General features: G+C 43.7%; 1 protein-coding gene across 3 annotated transcripts in view; it reads left to right on the top strand.

Annotated features, from left to right (window-relative positions):
* The window catches only part of SIL1 (SIL1 nucleotide exchange factor), an 82,621-nt gene that overhangs the window by 38,531 nt on the left and 20,885 nt on the right, over positions 1–23,205 (top strand). For all 3 annotated transcript variants that reach the window (XM_075601626.1, XM_075601627.1, XM_075601628.1), the window contains one exon: positions 22,569–22,671. In XM_075601626.1, the coding sequence (XP_075457741.1) occupies positions 22,569–22,671 (103 nt within the window). The remainder of the gene's footprint in view (positions 1–22,568; positions 22,672–23,205) is intronic.

Genomic DNA, 23,205 nt, shown 5'->3' with positions numbered 1-23,205 from the left:
CTGCAGTCTGTAAGGAGTGGCGTCCGTGGTTTGAGCGGAGGGGGGGGGCGTGGTTTGAGCGGAGGGGGCGTGGTTTGAGCGGAGAGATCTGCTACTCCCCCCTCCCTCCACGGGCTCGGTCTCCCGGGCTGCAGGAGGGAGCTGCTGCAGGCTGCTGGAAGGTAAGCAGCTCCCGCTCCCTCCCCCTTCCCCCACAAATGCCCTCCCCACACACGCTGATACACACACACACCACCCCCTACCTTGTGGAGGAAGCTCTCTGACAGCTCCCGCTCCCGCCCCCGCCGCTGATAGGCTCATCAGCTCACCACGTGACGCGTCACCGCTCGGGATCACAATTTTCTTGCATCCCCTGGCGGCTGACGCGTCACAGCACGTTGTGAGCCGTGCAGCGAGGGGGGACCGGCTCAAGAAGGATACCCCTGCTGGTGTGGAACGCGCAAGCGGCTGCGCGCACTACCTGACGCAGCGGGAAAAAAGCCTAAGAGACTTGTTTGTGCTGCTAATTGATACACACTCTACTGCCAGATCTTTAGGTAGAAATCTCAAATAATAGCCCAGAGGTAAAGTAGGTCCAAGATAATTTGATCTGGTTTTGCCTAAATGCTATTCTTATCTGGACTAATTGGATGCGTTAGCAGTTAAATAACTTGGTTATACACGCTGGGTGTTTCCTTCGTTAACAAGACTGGTTTTAGTGCAGTACCTAAGCAGCTGATTTCCTCTGTTATCCACGCCTTTTGGCGAACTGACATTCGCCACGCCTATCGCTGCCCAAATCCGTGACATCACCGAATTACGCTGACCTGTGACAAACAGCTGGCCTGACAGAGAGAGTGGACAGTAAGAGGATTCAGTGTTCCAACGTTCCCCTGCAACTCTGCACAGTTCTATCTGAGATTGACCTACTGTCTTGTTGTAAGGGCAGTACTCTTTGAGTTTACTCTGCGTTTATCATCTGTGCTCCCTTAACATTGTAGTGGGTCATCCTCTTTTATATATATATTTTTTCACCTTACATTTTTTCACTTTTTAACACTGGTTGTATTTTTTGTATTTTTGTGTGTCCATTACATATACTCTCGTGCCTAGGTGGGCAACCTATTTTTCAATGTAGCCATAGGTGTGGCGAAGTGAAATTAGCCACACCATGTAAAAATTGAGAAACGAAATCGAACATTTAAAACAACACACACTGTTTGAACAAGTTTATTCAAAACACGTACACTTTGACTACTCAGTTACAACTGCCTGAGACGCAAATGATGAAAATTCTTCAAATTGAAAATGTAAGACAATTTAATGTGAAATTTGGCAATCCTTCTTTCTGATAAGTTGCAGAAACATTGGATGAATATCTGTACTCAATGCACATCTTGTTTCCGCCTCCAAATTGACATAAACAATTCGAGATCTGTATTTTGACTCGATGAATCCCATCGTACAGAACGTCGATAAATGCACCCTCGGTGATCCAAACATGGACAATAATTTTGAAATGCCCGTTTTCAAAGTTGGGAGATCGTTGTCAGTCAGAATAGATTTCCACATATCTGTGATTGAAAAATTCAGGTAAATTTTCAAGTGTTCCAGACTGTGAAGAGAAAGCAAATCATCTTCAAGCCTGCGCTTGTCCAAAGACAGAAGGGTGGAAATTTCTTTGCTTGAATTTGTAATATCAAAGTGGAATGGATCACGCAAGAATTTAAATGCCAATTTGAAGTCATTGAAATCCGAAAAACGTGATTCAAATTTCTGGGACAGGTTTTTTTATCCAGTTTACGTAGAATTGCCGCTTCACGTCGAGTAGACCACACTCCTCCATTTTTTTTTCTAGAAATCTAGTCAGGTTTGCAAAATACGTCAAATCGTCCTTCTCAGTTTGTGCCAGAATGAGGTTCGGTTTTGACTTGAATTCTTGAATATGCTGTGCCAGCTCACATATTACTTTACCCTTTCCCTGCAGCTTCACGTTTAATTTATTTAAGTGAGCCATGATATCGCAAAGAAAATGTAAATCACACTGCCAAGAAGGGTTCTTAATGTCAGCAAATTTTTCTATCTGACGTTTCTCAACCAGAAAACCTTTAATTTGAGGAAGCAAATAGGTAAAATGTCCCAGAACTTTTCCTCTGCTTAACCATCTCACATTTGCATAGTCCGTAAGATCATCAAAATCACAATCACCATATTCGTTCAAGGCCTCAACAAACTGTCGATCGATGAGGAAACTTCACAATTTTCACAACCATGTCCATCAAAGTTTTTAACGTGACGGATCTGTGAGCACAGACATTCTCCTGATGCAGAATGCAATGGAAGGAGGGCAAACTGTTTTTCACACTATTCTCACTCAAATGCTGCTTCAAACGAGAAACAAATCCCGATTTTCTTCCAATCATTGCTGGTGCACCGTCCGTTGTAATAAAAGCTAGTTTTATCAGATATAGGTCAAAAAAATGTTAAGCTTTTTTGACAAACTCCAATTATCCACACTGATGGCCAATTAGCCACTTATGTCTATTGGCTACATGGTTGGCCATCTCGGCTCTAGTGGTCTTGTGCTTTGTTTTCTTGCTGCATAACTAAACTGATTAGGAAAGAAAAAAAAAGAGAAAGCGCCCAAACGCCCATTGAGAAGTACAGTTTTAATAAAAAATACATAAAAACCATATATGGTTTTGCACTCACATGGTGTCCATAAATAAAAGCCTTCACACTTTTTTAAGGGAAAGTGTGGCGCCCACGCAGAGGGTTGGCTCCCTGTGTCTGTCTGCTGCTGTGTACTCCACCGGTACAGCCTTTGCCGGCACTGCTGTGATGTCACCCGCTGTGCGATCAATCTCTGCAGCAATTTTTTGATACCTGGAGGGACCAGGACTTCACCTCAAGAATATGGACTACCAGCCAAACTTCAGGGTACACTGCCAACTCTACGTGTTTCGTGATATAAATCATTTAATCAGGAGATTTCCTGATGGAGTACACAGCAGCAGACAGACACAATTATCCGGACTACACAGGACCTGACAGAACCCTCTGAGTGTGGGCGCCACACTTTCCCTTAAAAGTGTGAAGGCTTTTATTTATGGACACCATGTGAGTGCAAAACCATACCATATGTGTTTTTTATGTATTGTTTATTAAAACTGTACTTCTCAATGGGCGTTTGTGTGCTTTCTCTTTTTTTTGTTTTCCAACGTGTACTAAAGGAGGAGCAGAAAACCTCCAACGGAGAGCAGCACACGCCTGAGATCCCTGGCTCTATCTCAAAATTGGAATCATTTATTTTATCACAGATAAGATTTTACTATCTGACTATTCTTTGGGACTTTATTTTAATACAGGCCGTTAGATACAGCTGATTACATTTGTTTATGTTTATTTGATATTTCACTGTGTTATTTGTACATTTTTGGATAATAGTTATCCCTTAAATTTTGTATTCACATTTGATTTATATCTTTTATTATTTTTCATAGACAATCACTTTAGTAGCGCACTATTATTTCCCCTTCAACATAACTAAACTAATGCAGTAGGTCCTGAAAGAATTGAAAGTGAAGTCGGTACAAACCTCTGTCGGCCTCCTAAAGATACATGGTTTGGTAGAGAGATTCAATTGCATACGTAAAAATATGCTGGCTATATTTTTGAATTCTGAGTGTAACGGATCGGGGGACTCGCAGTTCCCAGCGTGTCCGCGTTACCCCAGGTCCCACAGTGGCGAGCCGTTCCGCTCCCCTACGTCCCAAATCTCTATCTCCCTCCCTTAGCCGTTCCTCCACTGCAAGGTCCGCACGCCCTGGCTCACGCTCTGCGCACGCGCGCGGTCCCCTCACCAACCGCGCGCGCTCCCGATCGCGGGTTCCCTATCGAGGTACACGCATTCCTGGGTGTGCCTCCGTCATCCCTGCCCTTTCCATACCTGGTTCCTCCGCTCCTCCTTCCCTCTGTCTCCCGTGCCGAGCGCCTCCTCTGCTCTCTCCTCCGAGCGCCTTCACGCTCTAGTGCACGCGCGGTGCGCGCGCATAACAGGTTACAGAAGGCGCGCGCACCCGCTCTAGTTACCTGCCTCCCCCACGCTCCGGCTCCGCCCCCCCTTCGGTTACAGGCAATAACTCTTGCTTACCTCCCTGTCTCCTCCCCTGCTCTCACTGACCTATCCCTGCAAGTACCCACTCAAACCTATGCTCCTCAGTACTGGGGACAGGCCAGGTCTGCGGGCATACAGGCGTTACATTATGCAGAGCCCAACAAATGCAGACCCCCCTGAGGTGGGCAAAGGTGTCTCCATGGAACATTGGCAATTCCTAAGCGACCAATTCACTGTCACACAGAAACTTTCTAATTTGTCTCTCCGGGAATCTCCTGTGGCACCATCTACCCCGGTCCCAGTGCCTGTAAATTATCCGGGGCCACGTATTCCACCCCCCAACCGTTATGACGGGGATCCCCTCGCTTGCCGAGGGTTCCTAAATCAGTGTGACGTTCAATTCGAGATGTCCCCGTCCCTCTTTCCTACTGGTCGTACTGAGGTGGCCTACGTCTATGCCCTACTCACTGGCGACACTCTCGCTTGGGCTTCTCCCCTCTGGGAACACAGACCAGATATAACCCAAGACTACTCCCAATTCCGGCATGAGTTTCAACAGGTTTTTGACACATCAGCGCGTAGGGAGACTACTGCTTTTTCCTTGTTTCATCTCTCTCAGGCTCGTAGGTCAGCTGCAAGATATGCGGTGGAGTTCCGCACCATCGCTGCAGAAACCCAGTGGAACAATGAAGCTCTCGCTGCGGCATACTGGCACGGGTTGTCCGAATCTCTCAAAGATGACCTTGCAGCTCACGCCCGGCCTTCATCCCTCGAGGAACTCATTACCCTCAGTATCCGGATGGATCAGCGCACTCAAGAACGACGCCACAAGCGCCACCGTTCTCGTTCTCTCTCGTCCTTGCCTGTTTCTCCTAGGTCTCCTCCATTGGTCTTCCCTGCGTTGGACGCCCCTGAACCGATGCAAATCGGTAGCCAACAGCTTCGGGCCGCTGAGAAAGCGCGACGCCGTGAGGAGGGTCTCTGCTATTACTGCGGTTCCCCAGAACACCAACTTCGTCACTGTTGCTTGAAACCGGGAAACGGGAACGCCCAGTAAAGGTAGAGGGGCTTCTACTGGGTACTATTTCTCCTTGCCCCTCTCTCCCTAAGGAACTACCGAAGAAGATATTCCTCCCCATAACTCTCGTGGGTCCGGATCTTCAAGTAGAGGTTGAAGCGTTCATCGATTCCGGGTCTGGTGGCAACTTTCTTGATCACGCCTTCACTTGCAGCAATCAAATCCTGTTAGTCAAGAAAAAGTCGCCCATCGGCCTGGAGGCTATTGACGGCCGACTGCTCCAACCAGCCTTCATCATTTGGGAGTCTATTCCACTCACCCTGACCACCGCGGATGGTCATACTGAGGTAATGGTTTTCCACTCCCCTACTGTCCAGGTTATTCTGGGATTGCCGTGGCTTCAGCTGCACAACCCGCGTATTGATTGGACCAATGCTTTACCGATCCAATGGGCTGATACCTCAGAGAAGACGGTTTCTCTTTCTGTTGCCGTGCTCGCTGGCCTCCACACCACCTCATCTTCTCACTCTGCTTTGCCGAAGGTATATCATGAATACTTAGATGTCTTCAACAAAACCCAGGCTGAGGTGTTACCCCCTCATCGCTCCTATGACTGTCCCATTGATTTAATTCCTGGAAACATACTTCCCAAGTCCAAGTCTTATCCCTTATCTGTGCCCGAGAAAGAAGAGGTTCATCCGAAATTCCACCTCCCCCGCTGGGGCAGGCTTCTTCTTCGTGAAAAAGAAGGATCGCTCCTTAAGACCCTGTATCGACCTTCGTGGTCGAAGGTTACGGCAAAAAAACGTTACCCCCTCCCTTTGATTTCAGAACTTTTCGACCGTCTACAAGGTGCCTCTATATTCTCCAAACTCGATTTAAGAGGAGCCTACAATCTTATTCATATAAGAGACGGGGACGAATGGAAAACCGCGTTTAACACGCGTTCGGGACATTATGAGTATTTAGTGATGCCGTTCGGCCTATGCAATGCCCCTGCTGTTTTCCAAGAGTTCATGAACGATATCTTCCGGGACATTTTGGGTACGTTCATCATCGTATATTTGGACGACATCCTCATTTTCTCCAAAAGCTTGGAGGAGCACATTTGCCATACCAAGTTGGTACTCTCTCCGCTTCGTGCTAATCGCCTCTACGCGAAAATGGAGAAATGTCTGTTCCATAAATCTTCCACAGCCTTCTTAGGCTATATAATCTCTGACAAAGGCTTCACCATGGATCCTGAGAAATTGAAGACTGTACTCGACTGGCCGTTGCCGAACTCCCTCAAAGCCGTGCAGCGCTTCCTTGGCTTTGCCAATTACTACCGGAAATTCATCCGTAATTTCTCCACTATTGCTCTACCTATCACTACCCTGACCAAGAAAGGTGCTGATCTGTCTTTTTGGTCCCCTGAGGTCATTGAAGCCTTCGACTTCCTCAAGAGAGCCTTCGTGTCTGCCCCCATCCTTCGGCATCCGGATACTTCTCTCCCTTTTACTCTAGAAGTAGACGCCTCAGATGTGGGAGCCGGCGCAGTGCTTTCTCAGAGATCTTCCCCACAGGAAAAACTCTATCCCTGTGGATTCTTTTCCAGGAAGTTCTCTTCGTCCGAGAGAAATTATGATGTCGGGAACCGTGAGCTTCTGGCCATCAAAATGGCCCTCCAAGAATGGAGACATCTCCTCGACGGTACCAAGGAGCCAGTAGCCATCCTCACCGATCACAAAAACTTATTGTACATTGAGGGGGCTCGTTGGTTGGGATCCCGTCAAGCTCGTTGGCCTTTGTTCTTTTCTCGGTTCAATTACACAATTTCATATATTCCTGGTACCAAGAATATCAAGGCCGACGCCTTGTCTCGTCAGTTCTCCACGAAGAATGAATCTAATGAATCTTCGGAGACGATTCTTCCCGCTAAGTGTATTATTTCCGCCAACAACTTTGATGTCTTGGATAAAATCAATAAAGCCCAGGCTTATATTCCTAGGAAATTTAAGGTGCTAGAAGGACGGTTGTATACTGCCCCGCGTTTTCGCCACAAAATTCTTCTGTGGGGGCATTCGTCTAGATCTGCTGGTCACTCAGGCTTCAAGAGGACGGTAGATCTTATCAAACGGTGGCCTAAGATGAACAGGGACATTTTTGACTTCACTAGAGCTTGTCCAGTCTGTGCCCAGAGCAAATCCGTCCGACACAAACCTTCTGGTCTTCTCATGCCTCTTACTATTCCGGAGCAACCTTGGAAACACATCTCCATGGACTTTATTGTGGAACTTCCCAATTCTAAAGGGATGAATACGATCCTTGTCGTAGTAGACAGGTTTTCCAAGCATACACACTTTATACCCCTCAAGAGTCTCCCCAATTCAGCCACCTTGGCCGACGTTTTTTCTAAGGAAATTTTCAGATTACACGGTGTTCCTATTTCGATTGTTTCGGACAGAGGTACTCAATTCATTTCTAAGTTTTGGCGAGCTTTTTCTCAGAGACTTGACATTTCCCTTCTATTTTCCTCGGGTTATCACCCACAAACCAACGGGCAGACGGAGAGAATGAATCAGATGCTGGAACAGTATCTCAGATGCTTCGTGTCTGAATCGCAGGACAATTGGGTGGACCTGTTACCCTGAGTTTGCCATTAACTCATTAAAAAACTAATCCATGCAAGAGTCGCCTTTTTTCATTAACTATGGATTCCATCCCAGCAGTCTTTCCCTCTCCTCCCTCCCCTCTGGTGTTCCCGCAGCAGATTCTCACATTTCCATTCTTCAAAATTCTTGGAAAATGATCCTAAAAGCTTTGCACGGTTCCGTTCAAAGACAGAAAACACAAGCTGATCGGCGACGTCAAGTGGGTCAAGTATTCAAACCTGGAGACAGAGTTTGGCTATCTTCCAAGAATATCAAGCTCAAGACTCCTTCCCAGAAACTGGCCCCGAGATTCTTGGGTCCTTTCAAGGTCCTCGAGAGGATCAACCCGGTCGCATACCGACTTGCACTTCCCTCTGCTATGAAGATCCCCTCTGTTTTCCATGTGTCGCTTCTTAAACCCCTGATCCAAAATGCCCATTTTCCGGACCGCCGCCAGAGACCTAACCCTGTCGTCATACAAGGACAACAAGAATTCGAAGTCCAGTCCATACTCTATTCTCGTTGGTCCAGGGGCAGACTCCAGTTTCTCGTACACTGGAAAGGATATGGCCCGGAGGAACGCTCCTGGATACCTTCCCAGCACTCCTCAGACAGTTCCGTTGGAAGTTCCCTCATTGACCTTGGGAGGATCGTCCGGAGTCCGATCCTCAAGGGGGGGATACTATAACGGATCGGGGGACTCGCGGTTCCCAACGTGTCCCCGTTTCCCCAGGTCCCACAGTGGCTAGCCGTTCCGCTCCCCTACGGCCCCAATCTCTATCTCCCTCCCTTAGCCGTTCCTCCATGGCACGGTCCGCACGCCCTGGCTCACGCTCTGCGCACGCGCGCGGTCCCCTCACCAACTGCGCGCGCTCCCGATCGCAGGTTCCCTATCGAGGTACACACGCCCCTCGGCGTGCCTCCGTCATCCCTGCCCTTTCCATACCTGGTTCCTCCGCTCCTCCTTCTCCTCTGTCTCCCGTGCCAAGCGCCTCCTCCGCTGTACTTCCCCCATGCTCTAGTGCATGCGCGGTGCGCGCGCATAACAGGGTTACAGAAGGCGCGCGCACCCGCTCTAGTTACCTGCCTCCCCCATGCTCCGGCTCCGCCCCCGTCGGTTACAGGCAATAACGCTTGATTACCTTCCTGTCTTCTCACCTGCTCTCATTGACCTATCCCTGCAAGTACCCACTCAAACCTATGCTCCTCCCTTCATCCCTATTGGCCCTTCTTCCTATATAACCCCACTCTGTCCTCTCAGTCCTTGCTCTGCATAGCTTTCCTGTAGCTCCTGTGTGTGCAGTGTCTATGCCTAGCTCCCTTGTTTGTTTCAGTCCTGGTTCCTGTCCCTGCCCCTGTTTGGATTCCTTTGGCTTGAACTTGAACTGTGCTTTGGACTTGACTACGCTGCCTTCTCCTGCCCTTGAACCCTGGCTTTCGGACATCACTACGCTGCTCTCTCCAATCCCTGAACTCTGGCACTTGGACATTACACTCCGACCTCTGGCACCCCGGACTCAGCAAGTATTACGTTAACCCTTACTCACCAGGCCCGGCAACGCTATTACCACACTCCGGGCACGCCCTCACTGCTGTGGGTGCGTGTTATACCCTTACCCACCTCAGTACTGGGGACTGGCCAGGTCTGCGGGCATACAGGCGTTACACTGAGAAAGGGTCATGGTACCAACTCCAAAATTAGCTGTCCAGGAAATCCCATGAGCAGCCACAGAATTGTTTACCTTTTTGAACTCCTGTATGGATGCCAACCCAAGGGCATTCTGGACAAGAGAAGCCTGGGAGGAACAAACATCCCCCTCTAAAAACGTACTTCACTATGTTTTCAATTGCATAGAATTGATAGATGTGGTTTACAAGCTTGCCAAAGAAATTCTGAACATCTCTCCAAGTTCAGCAAAGACATTAACCAGGAAGCCTGGATGAGAGTCTACAAACCTGGTGCTAAGGTAATGCGCCTCTTGCCAACCTCGGAGAGCAAACGATAGGGTCCTTTTGAAATTCTTTGAAAAAACAGGCGAGATAAATTATGAGGTGGCCCAACTTAGGACAAGATGAGGTAAATGAATATACCATGTTTATTTGTTAAAACTATGGGGAGGGAGGGGGAGGTGACTATAGAAGTTCCCATGGGAGAATAACCTAGTGATCAGAGCGCTTAGGTATTAGAAGTCAATCAGAATTTTGATGACGTAAGCAAAATGGACCAAATGGAACACACTGTTATTACAGAACTGGAGTGAAAATACAATCTAGACCTTATCCACTCCCAGAAAGTAAAAAGGGTTCCTTGTGTCAGGAAATAAAGGCATGGCTTCAAGTAGGGATAATTGAAGAATCAGTGTTACACTGTGCTCGCCACAAACTAGACGAGACCCCTGTGCTGAGATGGGATAGTAGCCACCAGCCACAGACACGGGGACCCCGTCCGGAATGTAGAGTAGTCTTGCTGGCCGAGTCTAGGGCAGGAGAAGTGAGAGTAAACATATACTTGCCGAGTCCGATGCGGGAGAGGTCCAGAGCGAGCGAGGTACTATTGCCAAGGTCAGAGCTGGAGAAGAGCGGATGGTCAGAGTCCAGAGCCAAGGGTCAGGGCAGGAGAGATATGGATGGTCAAAGTTCAAGCCAAGGTCGGGGTTTCAGAGAGCGAGGGTTCCAAAGGCAGGCAGATTCGGTACACAGGTACACAGGTAAGCAGAACTAGGACAAGATAACAAGACAAGGGAGGCAGAGGCAAACACCAGGTAACAGAGTCTATGCTCAGCCGAAGTGCAAGTGGCACAGCTGAGCATAAGTAGCAGGCAAGGACCAATCACCACAGGGGGTGGAGCGGGGGCGTGCCCCTCACGAGGAGCAGGGATAGGTCGGAAGGGAAGAGGCAGCTGGCAGCACTGGAACTAATGAGTTCCTCTTGACTCGTCGCTCGGGGGCGTTGAGCGTGCGTTGCGCGTGCGTCACACGCCGGTGACGTGTGTCGCTTCTGCCCTCCAATCCCGCGGTGCGGGGTCTGCGCCTGCGCAGCGCGACAGTGGGGACTGACGCTCCGGAGGGGAGCGCACTGCAAGTGCGGGGAGAGGCGCGTGACGGAGGAGGACAGCGCGGAAGGTTGCCAGCAGGTGTCGGGCCGGAGTGGAGGTATGTGCGGGTGCGCGGAGTCCGCGCGGGGGCGCGCGAGAGACCGCGAGTCGTGACAATCAGAAAGTGATTTGTGTAGTCTAATAGTTAGAGTACCCAAGCCTGATTACTTGAAACACTTCTGCATAATTTAAATTTGTGTCTATATATTGGTATATATATATTTGATGCATTCCCTGCATTACAAATAGTTTAAAAGAGAACTTATGCCTTTTTGTAAAGAACATAAAGATCTGCAACGTGGTTGACGTTCCGGGGGGGGGGGGGTTAAACAAAATTATGTAATGATTTACCTGTACATTGCAGGAATGATCAAGTGTGTGGCAACAGCAATTTAATGTTGAAAAGAACAAAATAATACACTTGGGTCACACAAATCCAAACACAGAATACAGGATTAATGGGACTAAAATGTCAAGGAGGGGACCAGGGAGTTGTCATTTCAGCTGACTTAAAAGTTGTTATATTCAAAAGCTAGGAAACAAAAGATTCCCAGAAGATGCAAGCAAAGTTTCCTCCTAATTAAAAATTTACTTTTAATACATATTTCATAAAACTCATGATTAAAATTAAAATTAAATCTAAGGGCAGCGACCTCTATAGTAGTGTGGGAGTATGAGCAGCAAATGTTAAGTCAAATATAGTTTTCTGGAGTATTTAATGAACAGAGAAGATAAGTGTACTCACAAATACTTAACAAATGGCACAGAAAACCTAATTTGAGTGGAGATGCATCTGAAGAAAAACAGATGAGAACCACTGGAGTGCCGGTTCCCATCTTTTTTTTTTCTTTGGAGTATTTAATTAGCTATCTAGTTGACAAGCATTATACACATTTGTCTAATATTCTTAGGTCCCCCGAAGAAGCTCAGTCTAGGGAAACACGCATCAGGCTTTATTGACATCACCACGTGTGACATAACGGACGCGATACAGTGACTTAAACAGCATGAAGTTACAGCTTAACTAAGAGCAACACAATAGCTCAACTATATGTTCTACAGAGATTTTGTGGGCATGATGCCACACAAAATATTACTTTGCAACATTAGCTATGAGAGAACTTTGTCTCCATGTGAGAGAGCACTTTATGTCTTTCTTTACTTACACCATACACTCACACTGAAAGATTCCCCATAATTTCTGAATTTCTATATCTGTTCTTTACTTCACTATTTAGCACAGTTAATTAGTATTTCTACTCCACTTGGATTTTCACCTAAAATATTCGACAAATGTATATATTATTTGGCAACTAGATGGCTCATTAAATACTCAAGACAAATATATTTGATTTAATATTTGTTGCTCATACCCCAACACTTATTGAGGTCACTATCCTTAGAATTAATTTTAATTTAACATTTTTCTTTTGCTCAGTAGTTTTATTAAATATGTATTAAAGTCCATTTTTAATTCAAAGGAAATTCTGAGTGCATCTTCTGGGAATCTTTTGTTTCTTGGCTATAACTACTGTATATTTCTGATAGCACCACTCCCATTAGCTGAGCAGGGTTCTTTTCTCTTTGAGTTTATACTTAAAAGTAGGCAAGCAATGTAGCAAGGCAATAAGTAAAGCCAAAGAATGCTAGGTTGTATAGTGAGAATTATTAGCAACAGAAATAGAGAGATAGTGGTGCCACTTTAAATATTATTGATGAGACTGCATCTAGACTACTGTGTTTAGGTTTGCAGGCCATAGCTTCAGAACATGCATTAGAGATGCAAAGAATGGCTACTATAAAGGGCTTCATCAAAAGGGAAGCATATTTGAGAGAAGTGTTGGAACAAGTAGATGGAAGGTGGCAGCCTCAAGGGAAATGTAAGGAAGTACTTCTTCATGGAAAGGGTATTTGAAGTCCAGTCAAAAGCCAAAACTGCCTTTGTCCTCTCCATAGAGCTTCAGTCTTGTCCCAGAAGTTAATGGACAAGCTGTAGAGACCAGAGACCTTACCAATGAATGCTGTAGCCTATTTTTTTATGGCCATTTGTATTCTATAATTTACAAAACAATGTTGATTCAAATTTGTTCATAGTGTTGTGGATAATGTGTTAATTTCTTCATTAATAAGCAGAAGTGGATACTGCCTCGGGTACACAGCTACAACCCGTCGGGGTAATCAATGTAGGGGAAACAGTACAATAACCCTTGCATTTTGCTATTAAATAGAGGCAACAAACCAGGTTATCATCCTAACACTCCCAACCCCCACTGTTTATGTATTTTATTAATGTAGCAAGATGCACAATTGCAACTGTTTGGAAACAAACAATTACCCTCTCCTTGGACAGTTGGAAACCCAGTGTATGCGAAGTGATATCAATGAAGAAATGAATGTAGGGGCAACTCCTGTCACGGAAGGCCAGCACTTCATAGGTTTTTACTGATAAATATAAAACTCTATTAGTGTGTACCCAGTAGGTTAGGTACTGAGTGTGCATTGATGTGTATCTAAAAAAATAATAAGCAGTTTTATCTTGTATGCCTATTTGGGAATCTTATGTTGTCCGTAATCTTTCTTTAATTAAGCCAGTGTCACTACCTGATGATGGTCTCAAATTTCCAAATCTATTACCTGATTTGTTAAAGGGGTATCGTCTAATAAAGCATTTCTGGTAGTTGTCGGATGTACCTTGCAACCATCCATAGACACAATGGTCTCTATCGTCCGCTATCACCTTTTGTATGCTCACAGCTGCAAACCAACCTATTTACCAAACCTACTGAATACCCTTTTGCTGACGTCCAGCTTTCATCCTGTTCCCCTCAAGAAGGGACTACCATTTTCCCAATTTGTTCGAGTGGCATGAATAGTTAGCCAACCTGAGGCGAGAATACGACAAATGAACATTATGGCTAAAAGATTCTTTGCGAGAGGATACAAGAGAAAAGAGATTAAACATGGTGTACAAAAAGCCTTTAAACTAAATCATATAGATCTACTATGAAAGAAGATTAAATCTGACTAGAAGAGATTACTGGTGGTCATGAAATGTTGTAATATTTCATCTGATATCAAAAGATCGTTTTTAAAACATTGGCACATATTGGAATCTGAACCCAAACTGTCTCCATTTACACGACAAATAACAACAATTTGTTCCTATGTAGCCATGTATCCTCTTGGCTACTAATCTGCCCTGCCTAACACATAAGACCTGGTACCAGTTAGGCAGTGTTAGGGTTAATTTGGGTTCCACTGCAGTAAACAACTCCCTTGAATGGCAGGGGGGTGGGGGGGGGGGGGGGCAGGCCTGAGCCTGTGTGCAGCACTATCAGGGGCTCAGGAAAATCTCTTTGAATTAACCACTATCTTACATGCCATAATACAATCATTTACTTGATTATCTGTCAATGTGGCTTGATCTACTGTATGTAGGAAAAACAGACAGATCATTCAAAGATAGAATGAACAAATTTCATTGTAGTATTCGTCTGGCTCTGACACGTGGGGAATCAGAGAAACCAGTAGCCATGCACTTTTTGTTAGCAGGATATCTGTCTCGCTACCCTCAGATACAGGCATACCACGCATTAACGTACGCAATGGGACCGGAGCATGTATGTAAAGTGAAAATGTACTTAAAGTGAAGCACTACCTTTTTTCCACTTATCGATGCATGTACTGTACAGCAAGCGTCATATACGTGCATAACTGATGTAACTAACGCATTTGTAACAGGCTCTATAGTCTCCCCGCTTGCGCACAGCTTCGGTACAGGTAGGGAGCCGGTATTGCTGTTCAGGACGTGCTGACAGGCGCATGCGTGAGCTACTGTTTGCCTATTGGGCGATATGTCCTTACTCGCGAGTGTACTTAAAGTGAGTGTCCTTAAACCGGGGTATGCCTGTACATGATCACAGATCATGTCCCGGTAACCACAAGAGGGGCTGATGTGAAGAAATTATTGTTACAATGAGAACCAAAATGGATATTTGAAGTAGGTACAGTGTCTCCACGAAAACTTAATGAAGCTTTGAACTTCACCAGTTGTATCTAAATTTCATTATTCTGTACAATTTGAGGTTCTATGAACCAATACACTTACCTTCGACGGACTGCTGCAGATGACTGCCAGACAGCATTTGACACCACAAACCACTGAGAATTTGTAACGTTATTTTCTCTTGCTATTATAGCCATTCTTTATTCTACATGACTTTTGTGTGTGGCCGTTTGGTCCAGCATTGGTGTTAGACCATCAATACCTGTTGCATTTAAAAAAAAAAAATAAGAATGTTTAAAGACATTTTTAATATTTCTAATGTACTGATGCAGCGGCCATTATTCGAACACATCACGGCGCCGATTTTGAGTTCTCTGCTGTTCCCCATGCAGCATGAATGCGACCAATCGCCCCAGGCACCCGCGCTTATTGCAGATGTTTTGTTTGAATTTCATGGATTCTGTTTCTTCGTTTGCAATAAAATGGATGAATTGTAATGTGTACAGTACTGTGCTACTGTATCAATTTCATGTTTTTAAAAGCCAGAACACTAAAATTCGTTTTTGTGCACTCGCCGCACTCGCATCTTAGTGCGGGAAGGCTGGAATTCATCCCGCGGTTTCAAATCGGGATTCCGATGTACATGACGCGTGAAGTGCTCGAATAACGGCCACTGCATCAGTAGGAAGCATTTCCAAAGTGACAGTCCCATTCCCCTGCTGATAGGCTCTGGCTCTAGAGACCCGCCCTTTTTCTTGCAGTGAACCAATTGTATTTAGTAACTGCCCAGTCAATCATATTCTAGAAACTACATTGCCCAAAATGCTGTGGATGAACTGAATTAAATAACCCTGAGCAAGCAATCTATTACAGCCGATCACAGGAGAACGGATCGATCTGCCGCTTAGCTAATCACTTGTCAGTGGGCAGATTATATTGCTGCACATATTGAACGGGGAAAAAATATATATATTTTTTTTAAACGGGGAGAACTTTAGATGATTCTATTGGCAAAACAAGGCATTAGTAGAGATGTGTTCATTAAAATTCATCCATATAAAGACATGCATGTGGGAGCTAAATACGGTCCCATGGCTGTTCCCTGACATTGAAAATGAAAAGTTATTATAATGTAAAATAATTGTGAGTAGGTCCGTAATCAGTATCTGTTCATCGGCAGGGAGAGTTTTGTCTCTAGTCTGTGACGTCTCAGTCCCAGCGTAGGATCTTATGTCCAGATCAAAGGCAGGAAAACTTAGCGTTTGTGCACAGGAGGGATTATTTACAAGGTACAAATCAGGAACAGGATTAAATCATAACACAAAACAGAAACAAAAGACCTAACTCCTTTCAGGAATTCTGACTAATACAGCTTAGTCCCTAACTAACAGTGGGAGAACTAACCTTTTTCCCCACTTTACAATCTGTACCTGCAGCTTTCCAGTTGCAGTCTCTCACAAGGCTGTGTGTGTATGTGCCTTCAGATCAGCAGAGCAGCAGCACAGGAAACTGTCTGTGCTGCCTTTTACATGGTACCTGATTAATTAAGGCTGAGGTATGAGGGAAGGGAACACACCCTGGAAGGTGCTGGGTCCTATGTACCTCCCCTCAAACACCTTCTGCTTCAGAACATCACAACCCATAGCACTCAAGACCGCTGAAATACCATTTTGTGTGTAATTGAGGTATATAAACTATTGATGTCAAAAGTGACCTAAAGGGTATTTGAAGTTATTAATCTCCTGAATCTTAGCAAAGCAGGGTTCACAGTCAGGCTAAGGTCTAGATGTCCACTGATATTTCACCAGACTGGTGTTCTATTGCCTACCTACCCCAACTAGGATCCATGAGCGAATGCATATAACGGGCCTATTCCACAGCCTACTCTCCACCTCTGGAGAGAAAGCCGGACTGTGAACCCTGCTTTGCTTTATCCTATTTCCCTAGTGCACCCATCCTTCCCTCTATATACTACATCGAGGTTGAGCGGGTGTCTCCCTGTTTCCTACTTTTGAAATCTCCTCAATCTTATTAAGGAAATGCGTTGTGACTTTAATGTAAGATTTACCCTGAACTACTAGTGGTCTCAATATCTTGTCAAGGAATATTGCAAGTGGTTGGAACACAACAATGGGTCTGCCTGGTTAATGTGTTCCTTGTGAATCTTAGGTAATACACAACACAGGTATTGTGAGATTTCACTAATTAAGTTCCTACGTTTAATTTTTGCGGCAAATGTACCTTTAAATAGCGGTTATACAGAGAGCCAATTTTAAGGCGGGATGAAGGGCTATTATGCCACAAACCTCACCGTTTGTGATATTTTGTATCCCAGGTGTACTGCCAATTTTGTAGGATTTTAAGGATGGTTTAATAAAACAACCTTTTATGATTAGGAGTGCTGCAGATCTCATTATTTTTTATGGATCCTTATATGAATAGAGTGTATGGGAATCCTTCATTCAATGATGAGGACTTTTTAACCAGATCCACTTTGCCTCCTTCCATATAAGTTTTTTTTTAAACCAGGTCAGCATCCCATATGGATAAATGTGGATGGTCTATACCAATACATTTCAAGCAATTTATATTGCCATTGCTGTTATTATTGATATAAATTGCTACTGCAGTGTCTAATATTTTTTTTTTTACACAGAATGTATGTTTTCTAGTACACATCTCCTAAACTCTTTGCAATATAAATCATATTCATTGTCTTGCAATTGATAAAATGGTTCTCCATATATTCATTGGTTCTGTCTTGATTATAAAAGGTTTTATTTGGTGTTATGAAGGCACAAGCATTACAATTATTACGTCAATACGATTCTTTTATCGGTGTCACAATCCACTTTTGCTGAAAATGAATATGCACAAGAATATCCCTAGTATTCCGAGCTCGTCTGTTTGTAATTATGGGTTTCTGAACTCTCTGTTCTGTAAATCATGATCCGATAGTAAACGATGCCAATCTTGGGCAAAAATCTGTTTAATTTGAAACCACATTTTATACTGTTACAAGGCATCCAATTGCATTAAATAAAACCACACCACAATCAGCTTTACGATAACCAATGTCCACCATTGCCCATGGCCAGTGACAGTCAGTGGCTTTATTAGACACCAGCCATTTTCCTAGACTATTGGAATCGGATATCTGCCATTTTTCCATTTTTCACCTTATAAGTAAATGAAAGAGACTTCCTTACCGTTGGTTCCTCAGGGTTAAAATGGTCACTACTTCACCAGCTCTAACATGGATCAGAATGAAAAAAAGGGACATCAATTCTTAGAGAGGACATACCCTATGGATTTACTCCTCGCACATTCTAATAGAGATCCAGGATAGGGATTCTCTGGATGGAAACCACATAGGGATCTCTTTGTATCTTTCATCTTCACTTACCACATTTATAGCAACCAAAAAAACATCATTTTTAAGCATTGGTCAATTTTGAAAAGGGAACCCCACATTGAGGAAGACCTTATCAAATCCCCCCCCCCCCCCACCCGTGCTCCTCTAAAAGAGGCACTAATTGTGTCTTGTAAGAGTGGATATAGGTAGCCCCACCATGAGTATCTCACAGTTTCTTGGTACTCCTACATTTGGCACAAGAGACAGAAAGCAGGTTTCCTGTAGGAGGCTGTGTCATTTCCCCCACATAACTGAACATATATTTGAGTTCCATGTGTAGTGACTCATGCAACTCAAGTTACTTGTATATGTAATTAAAAGCTCCTCTGGCTTCAGTTACGTGGAGCAAATAACACCGCCAGTAAAGGAGAGGACAAGGCAACATAAGTCTGCCATACACAGATTGAATAGGGAGACCCCGTTGGCTCACCACAGTTAGGGCACACAGGCTGGTCACAATGCCTGTCAACTCCAGGTCGTTGAAGGAGTATCCAAACCAAGCAGGGATGATACCAGACTAGTTTTTCAGATAAAAGCATTCTTGATCAGTCATCTTAACACTATGGTACCCACTGGTATGAAGAAAGACCTTGATTTGAGAACTTTACTGTGATGTGACAAACCATTATCATAGGGTAGTTGGACACACAGCACATGGACCCCTAACTGTCCAGGATCCATAGTCTGTCAAAGGCTGGAATTTGCAATTCTGACATGGTTCTGTTTTATCTACTAGATTGTTAATCATGGTTGCCTGCTTTCATTCTCAGTTGATCTATAGCTCCTCCCTGGAGGGTGGGTTACTCCTTTTACTTTAAGGGTGTCTTTGATCTTGTCATCGGTCACACTCCTATTACGTCCATTATATTTGACCGGGTTCCGAGTCTCTGTACATGCACTGACCTATCTCCTCTCCCCTGCTTGGGTGACATTGTTATATCGACATAGTTTTCCCTCAGGATACTTTTGATATTTCCATACTATTTATACTCCCTAGAACCCAATTCACTGTTTTGCCACTTTCTTTTGGTCTCTAACCTCGGTACATCTCCCTATATTGTTCCCTGTGAAACAGATGCATGTAAGAAGTGTTTGCCAGATACTTCCAGATTAGGTTACTGATAGGTCCATATAATGACTGATGGCTAGATGAAGGTTAAAAAAAAACAAAAAAACTTTCTGATGGACTGCTAATGTATGCATACCTAGATCTATTATTCCATGTATATTCTTATACAAGTGTGTTAGTTGGATGAGGAAGACATTTCATTTCTCCAGTTTCATTTTCCCTCCCTATCCCTTAGCCATTCTTTTTATTCTGTTATTTATTTATTCTATACATAGGGATCTTTTGACCTACAGTACATAGGATGGCACCCATAAGTCCCTTTCAGATTAGGGTACATCAGTAGTATGAGTAGGAGTCTATTATACTGTCTTGTTTTGTCTTTAGTATCTCTTATATGGTGCCTTCACTCTGTAGTGTACATCAGTAGTCTAAATGTGAGTCTATATACTATTTTGTCTTAATTAGGGGCACAGATAATGCCAGAACATGTACAGTACGATAACCCGTACTGGCATTTGATAAATATGCCCCTTAGTCTTTAGTATATCCGACCTAGAAGGTGCCTCCACTCGGTGGTATTACATTGCCACTTTAGAACATAATAGTTTATATGTTCTTTCCATTGACTAGTGTCATTTTTATAATGTCTTAGTTGTATATGGTTTGTGATTTTATATTTTTTGAGAATATCTTGTGTGAATTTTTATTGTATTGCTTATCATTTACATCACAATTTGAAGGTGTTAATGTTTATATATAGCATCAATCTCCTTGCTCTTTTGGACTTATTGAAGATCCGTATAAAAGGGCGAGTTGGTGAAATCACTACACCCACCTACTCACCTACGTGCCACACGGAAGAAGGGTTACATGTTTTGGCACCAACTGTGATGTTATTTACTGTGACTAGGAACGTGTATGACCCCGCTCTAGGGGGGTGATTCACTAAGCAGTGAGCTTTTGCGTCCGATTGGGAAATTTTGACTCGCCGTTACAAAGTGAAGTCAAACGCGGGATTCACAAGAAGTAAAGCCCATTTTGGTCCATGCAGGCAAAAACATGCCCGATTGCGCAAGCTGTTTTTCCCCCCCCTGCTATCGTGCTTAAAATTCTAAAGCGCGATAGCTGATAGAAAAAAACTCAGCGTGTAAGAGCTGCATGGAGACGCTGCGTCTCCATGCACGGCTCTTACAGACGATCGTACAGTATAAATTTATATTTTAATACTAGTGTACATATGCAGGGGGTCTCCTGAGCTGAACGCATTGGTATCAGCCTCGGGGACCTTCTACTTCATGAGATGTAACGTGAATTGCATAAGGTCACAAGAAGCTGACACCGGGAATTAAACCGGATTCCCCTGCTTCAAACTCAGTCAGTGTCTTTACTCACTGAGCCACTCCTTCTCTTAATATCACTGTTTAGGGAATCGCGTTGACTGGCAAAAAACGGCGTATTTGCCGGTTTTTGCCTGATCGGATGATTTTTTTCAAAAAAATTCGGGTTGAATAAAATGCCTTTTGAGGCCGATAAAGCACTGTTATCACTGCTTAGTGAATCGCGCAACAGATTGTATCGGTCTTAAAAGCCATTTATCGTACTTTAAAGCAGTTATCACTGCTTAGTGCATAGCCCCCTAGGTCTTGAGAAAAGGGCAGCATGACCTGAAATGTTACCGCCTTCACATTTGGGATATGCATACTGACTTCTGATACTGAACTTTGATTTTTTCCCTTTTGATTCTCATAGATTTCTTTACGACCTTTTATTTTGTCACGGTAGACTAAGACGGTAGACACATTTATATTTCAGGGATCATGCAATAGGCAAAACAATAAGTGATAGAAAAAAATTAAGCGCAAATAACACCACTTTAACAGAAGAAACAAAAACAAATGAATATACTGTCCTTAGAAAGTGCAGCTCCCGAAACAGGACTCAGACCAAATCCAACCGGCAATCGATGAAGAATAGCAGGTGCGCAAATTTCATCAGGACATAGAAGAGATAAATGAAGTCACCAAAATAGTGCAATATTGTCAAACACAACAGTGAAGTCAATGTTGAAGATTCTATCAAATTTGCACTCACGTGTTAAACGTGATATACAGGCGTTGCGGTTGTTAAAAGTAACCAACTTTATTAATATCCAGACAGATACTCCGGATCAACACCGATGTTATTCCACAGGAAGGAAGGGAAATCCACATACAAAAGGAAAAAGCAAAATAGTATAATATTGCTTTTAATATTAAAAACACAAAGTATTACACTTACATAAGTGCCTTTGTGGTAGGCATTCAGACCACCCTGGGTCACATGAACAGGTAGCACTCCACACAGCAACAGCTTCTGCTCCACGGCCGACATAGCATACACTGGGTTGACCGATGCAGTCCTCCACTCTGAATGTCACCAACAAAGTCTCACTTAGTAATCCACGACTCCACCCAACGTACCGGCAAATCATGCCTGCTCGCCAGGAAGAATTAAAACACTACCGGTAACTTCGGCCCCCAAACTCCTGGAAACAAAATAATTGCATTTCTTCCAAAATATTCCCCCTAAAACTGACACACAAGAAATCTCACAGCTCTAGGGCCAAGTGAACATGAAATCAGAAAAAAGCAGGGGTCACTTTATTCTTTACATGTTTTATCCCTGGTCCCTGGCTTATGGTGCTTATGTAGCTATCAGGGACCCCACAGTTTCAGAGGTAACCAGAGGTCTTAAACTTTATTATGTAATTTGGTTACCCCCCTGCCGTCACATATTTCATTTTTTAATAGAATGATACTATAGCTAATTTTTCCTTGTTTTGTTTTACATTTTGACTTGCCCTGCTTTTTAGGCACATTGAATCAGTTTGACGTCCTGGGAAACTGAGAAATTGTCAGATTTAGCATAGCTGAGTAATATTTGTAACACTTCAATGATGTTAGTTTGTAATATATAGATTTTTGCAGGATGGAAAAAAAGAATTGCAATTCTGTTGGAAACATGGTGTTTAATTTTTCTTTAATTTGCTTTGCCAATTAGCAAGCTATATTTTACAGTAGTTGCAATGATGTGGATCAACCACATTTTTTTGTTGTTGATGTCTCCAGATAAAAATCATTTTATAAATAATTGTATTTTTTCCTCCTATGAATACAAATATTAGTGGAAGCTATATGTTGAACAACTTATTGCTATTTTGTATAAATATAATTTTAATGGTTTACATTTTTTTTTAGACCAAGCTGTTCCTAGGGGGCTACACATGCGATTAAATCTTCAGACAGGAAAGAATGAAGCCAAGCTTCTCGATGAAAAAGATGACGTAAAGAAACAGAAACGGTAATTCTCTTCTGATCTCAGAGGTTTATGTATCAAAGGAAATGTTGTAAAATTCTGGGGCAATGGATGTGTCAAAAATAAAAATCCCATTGAGATCAATTGGATTTTTTCTTTGATACATCTGTTTTGACCTAGAATTGCACAACTTTGGCCTTGATACATAAACCCTTATTCTGTAAAGTGCGGCATTGCTGATCTTGCGCTATTGTTGACTTCAATGGGGTTTTCTATGCGATAATTCCAGATCTGTGCTATTGCACTTTATAAAATAAGGACCAAAGATCACTCAGACTTTATTTAGACTGTTTCAAGAATCACCTGTGTTGGTTTACAAAGTTCTTATTTTTATTCAGGAACTTAAATCCTTTGGAAACTTACTTTAAGGAAATCTTCCACCAAATATTATTCCATTGAGTGCCTTATTCACTAGCCTGTGCTAGCTCTTAGCAGTTTACAGTACTGTATGTAGCTTACTCTGATCACACTGAAGTGAATTTATTTATAAAATGTTTTACCAGGAAGTACAGGCATACC

Source organism: Ascaphus truei, chromosome 5 (assembly GCF_040206685.1).
Source record: "Ascaphus truei isolate aAscTru1 chromosome 5, aAscTru1.hap1, whole genome shotgun sequence".
In the NCBI taxonomy this organism is placed as follows: domain Eukaryota; kingdom Metazoa; phylum Chordata; class Amphibia; order Anura; family Ascaphidae; genus Ascaphus; species Ascaphus truei.
The sequence above is the reverse complement of the archived record's forward strand: the minus strand, read 5'-3'. Positions and strand labels throughout refer to the sequence as shown.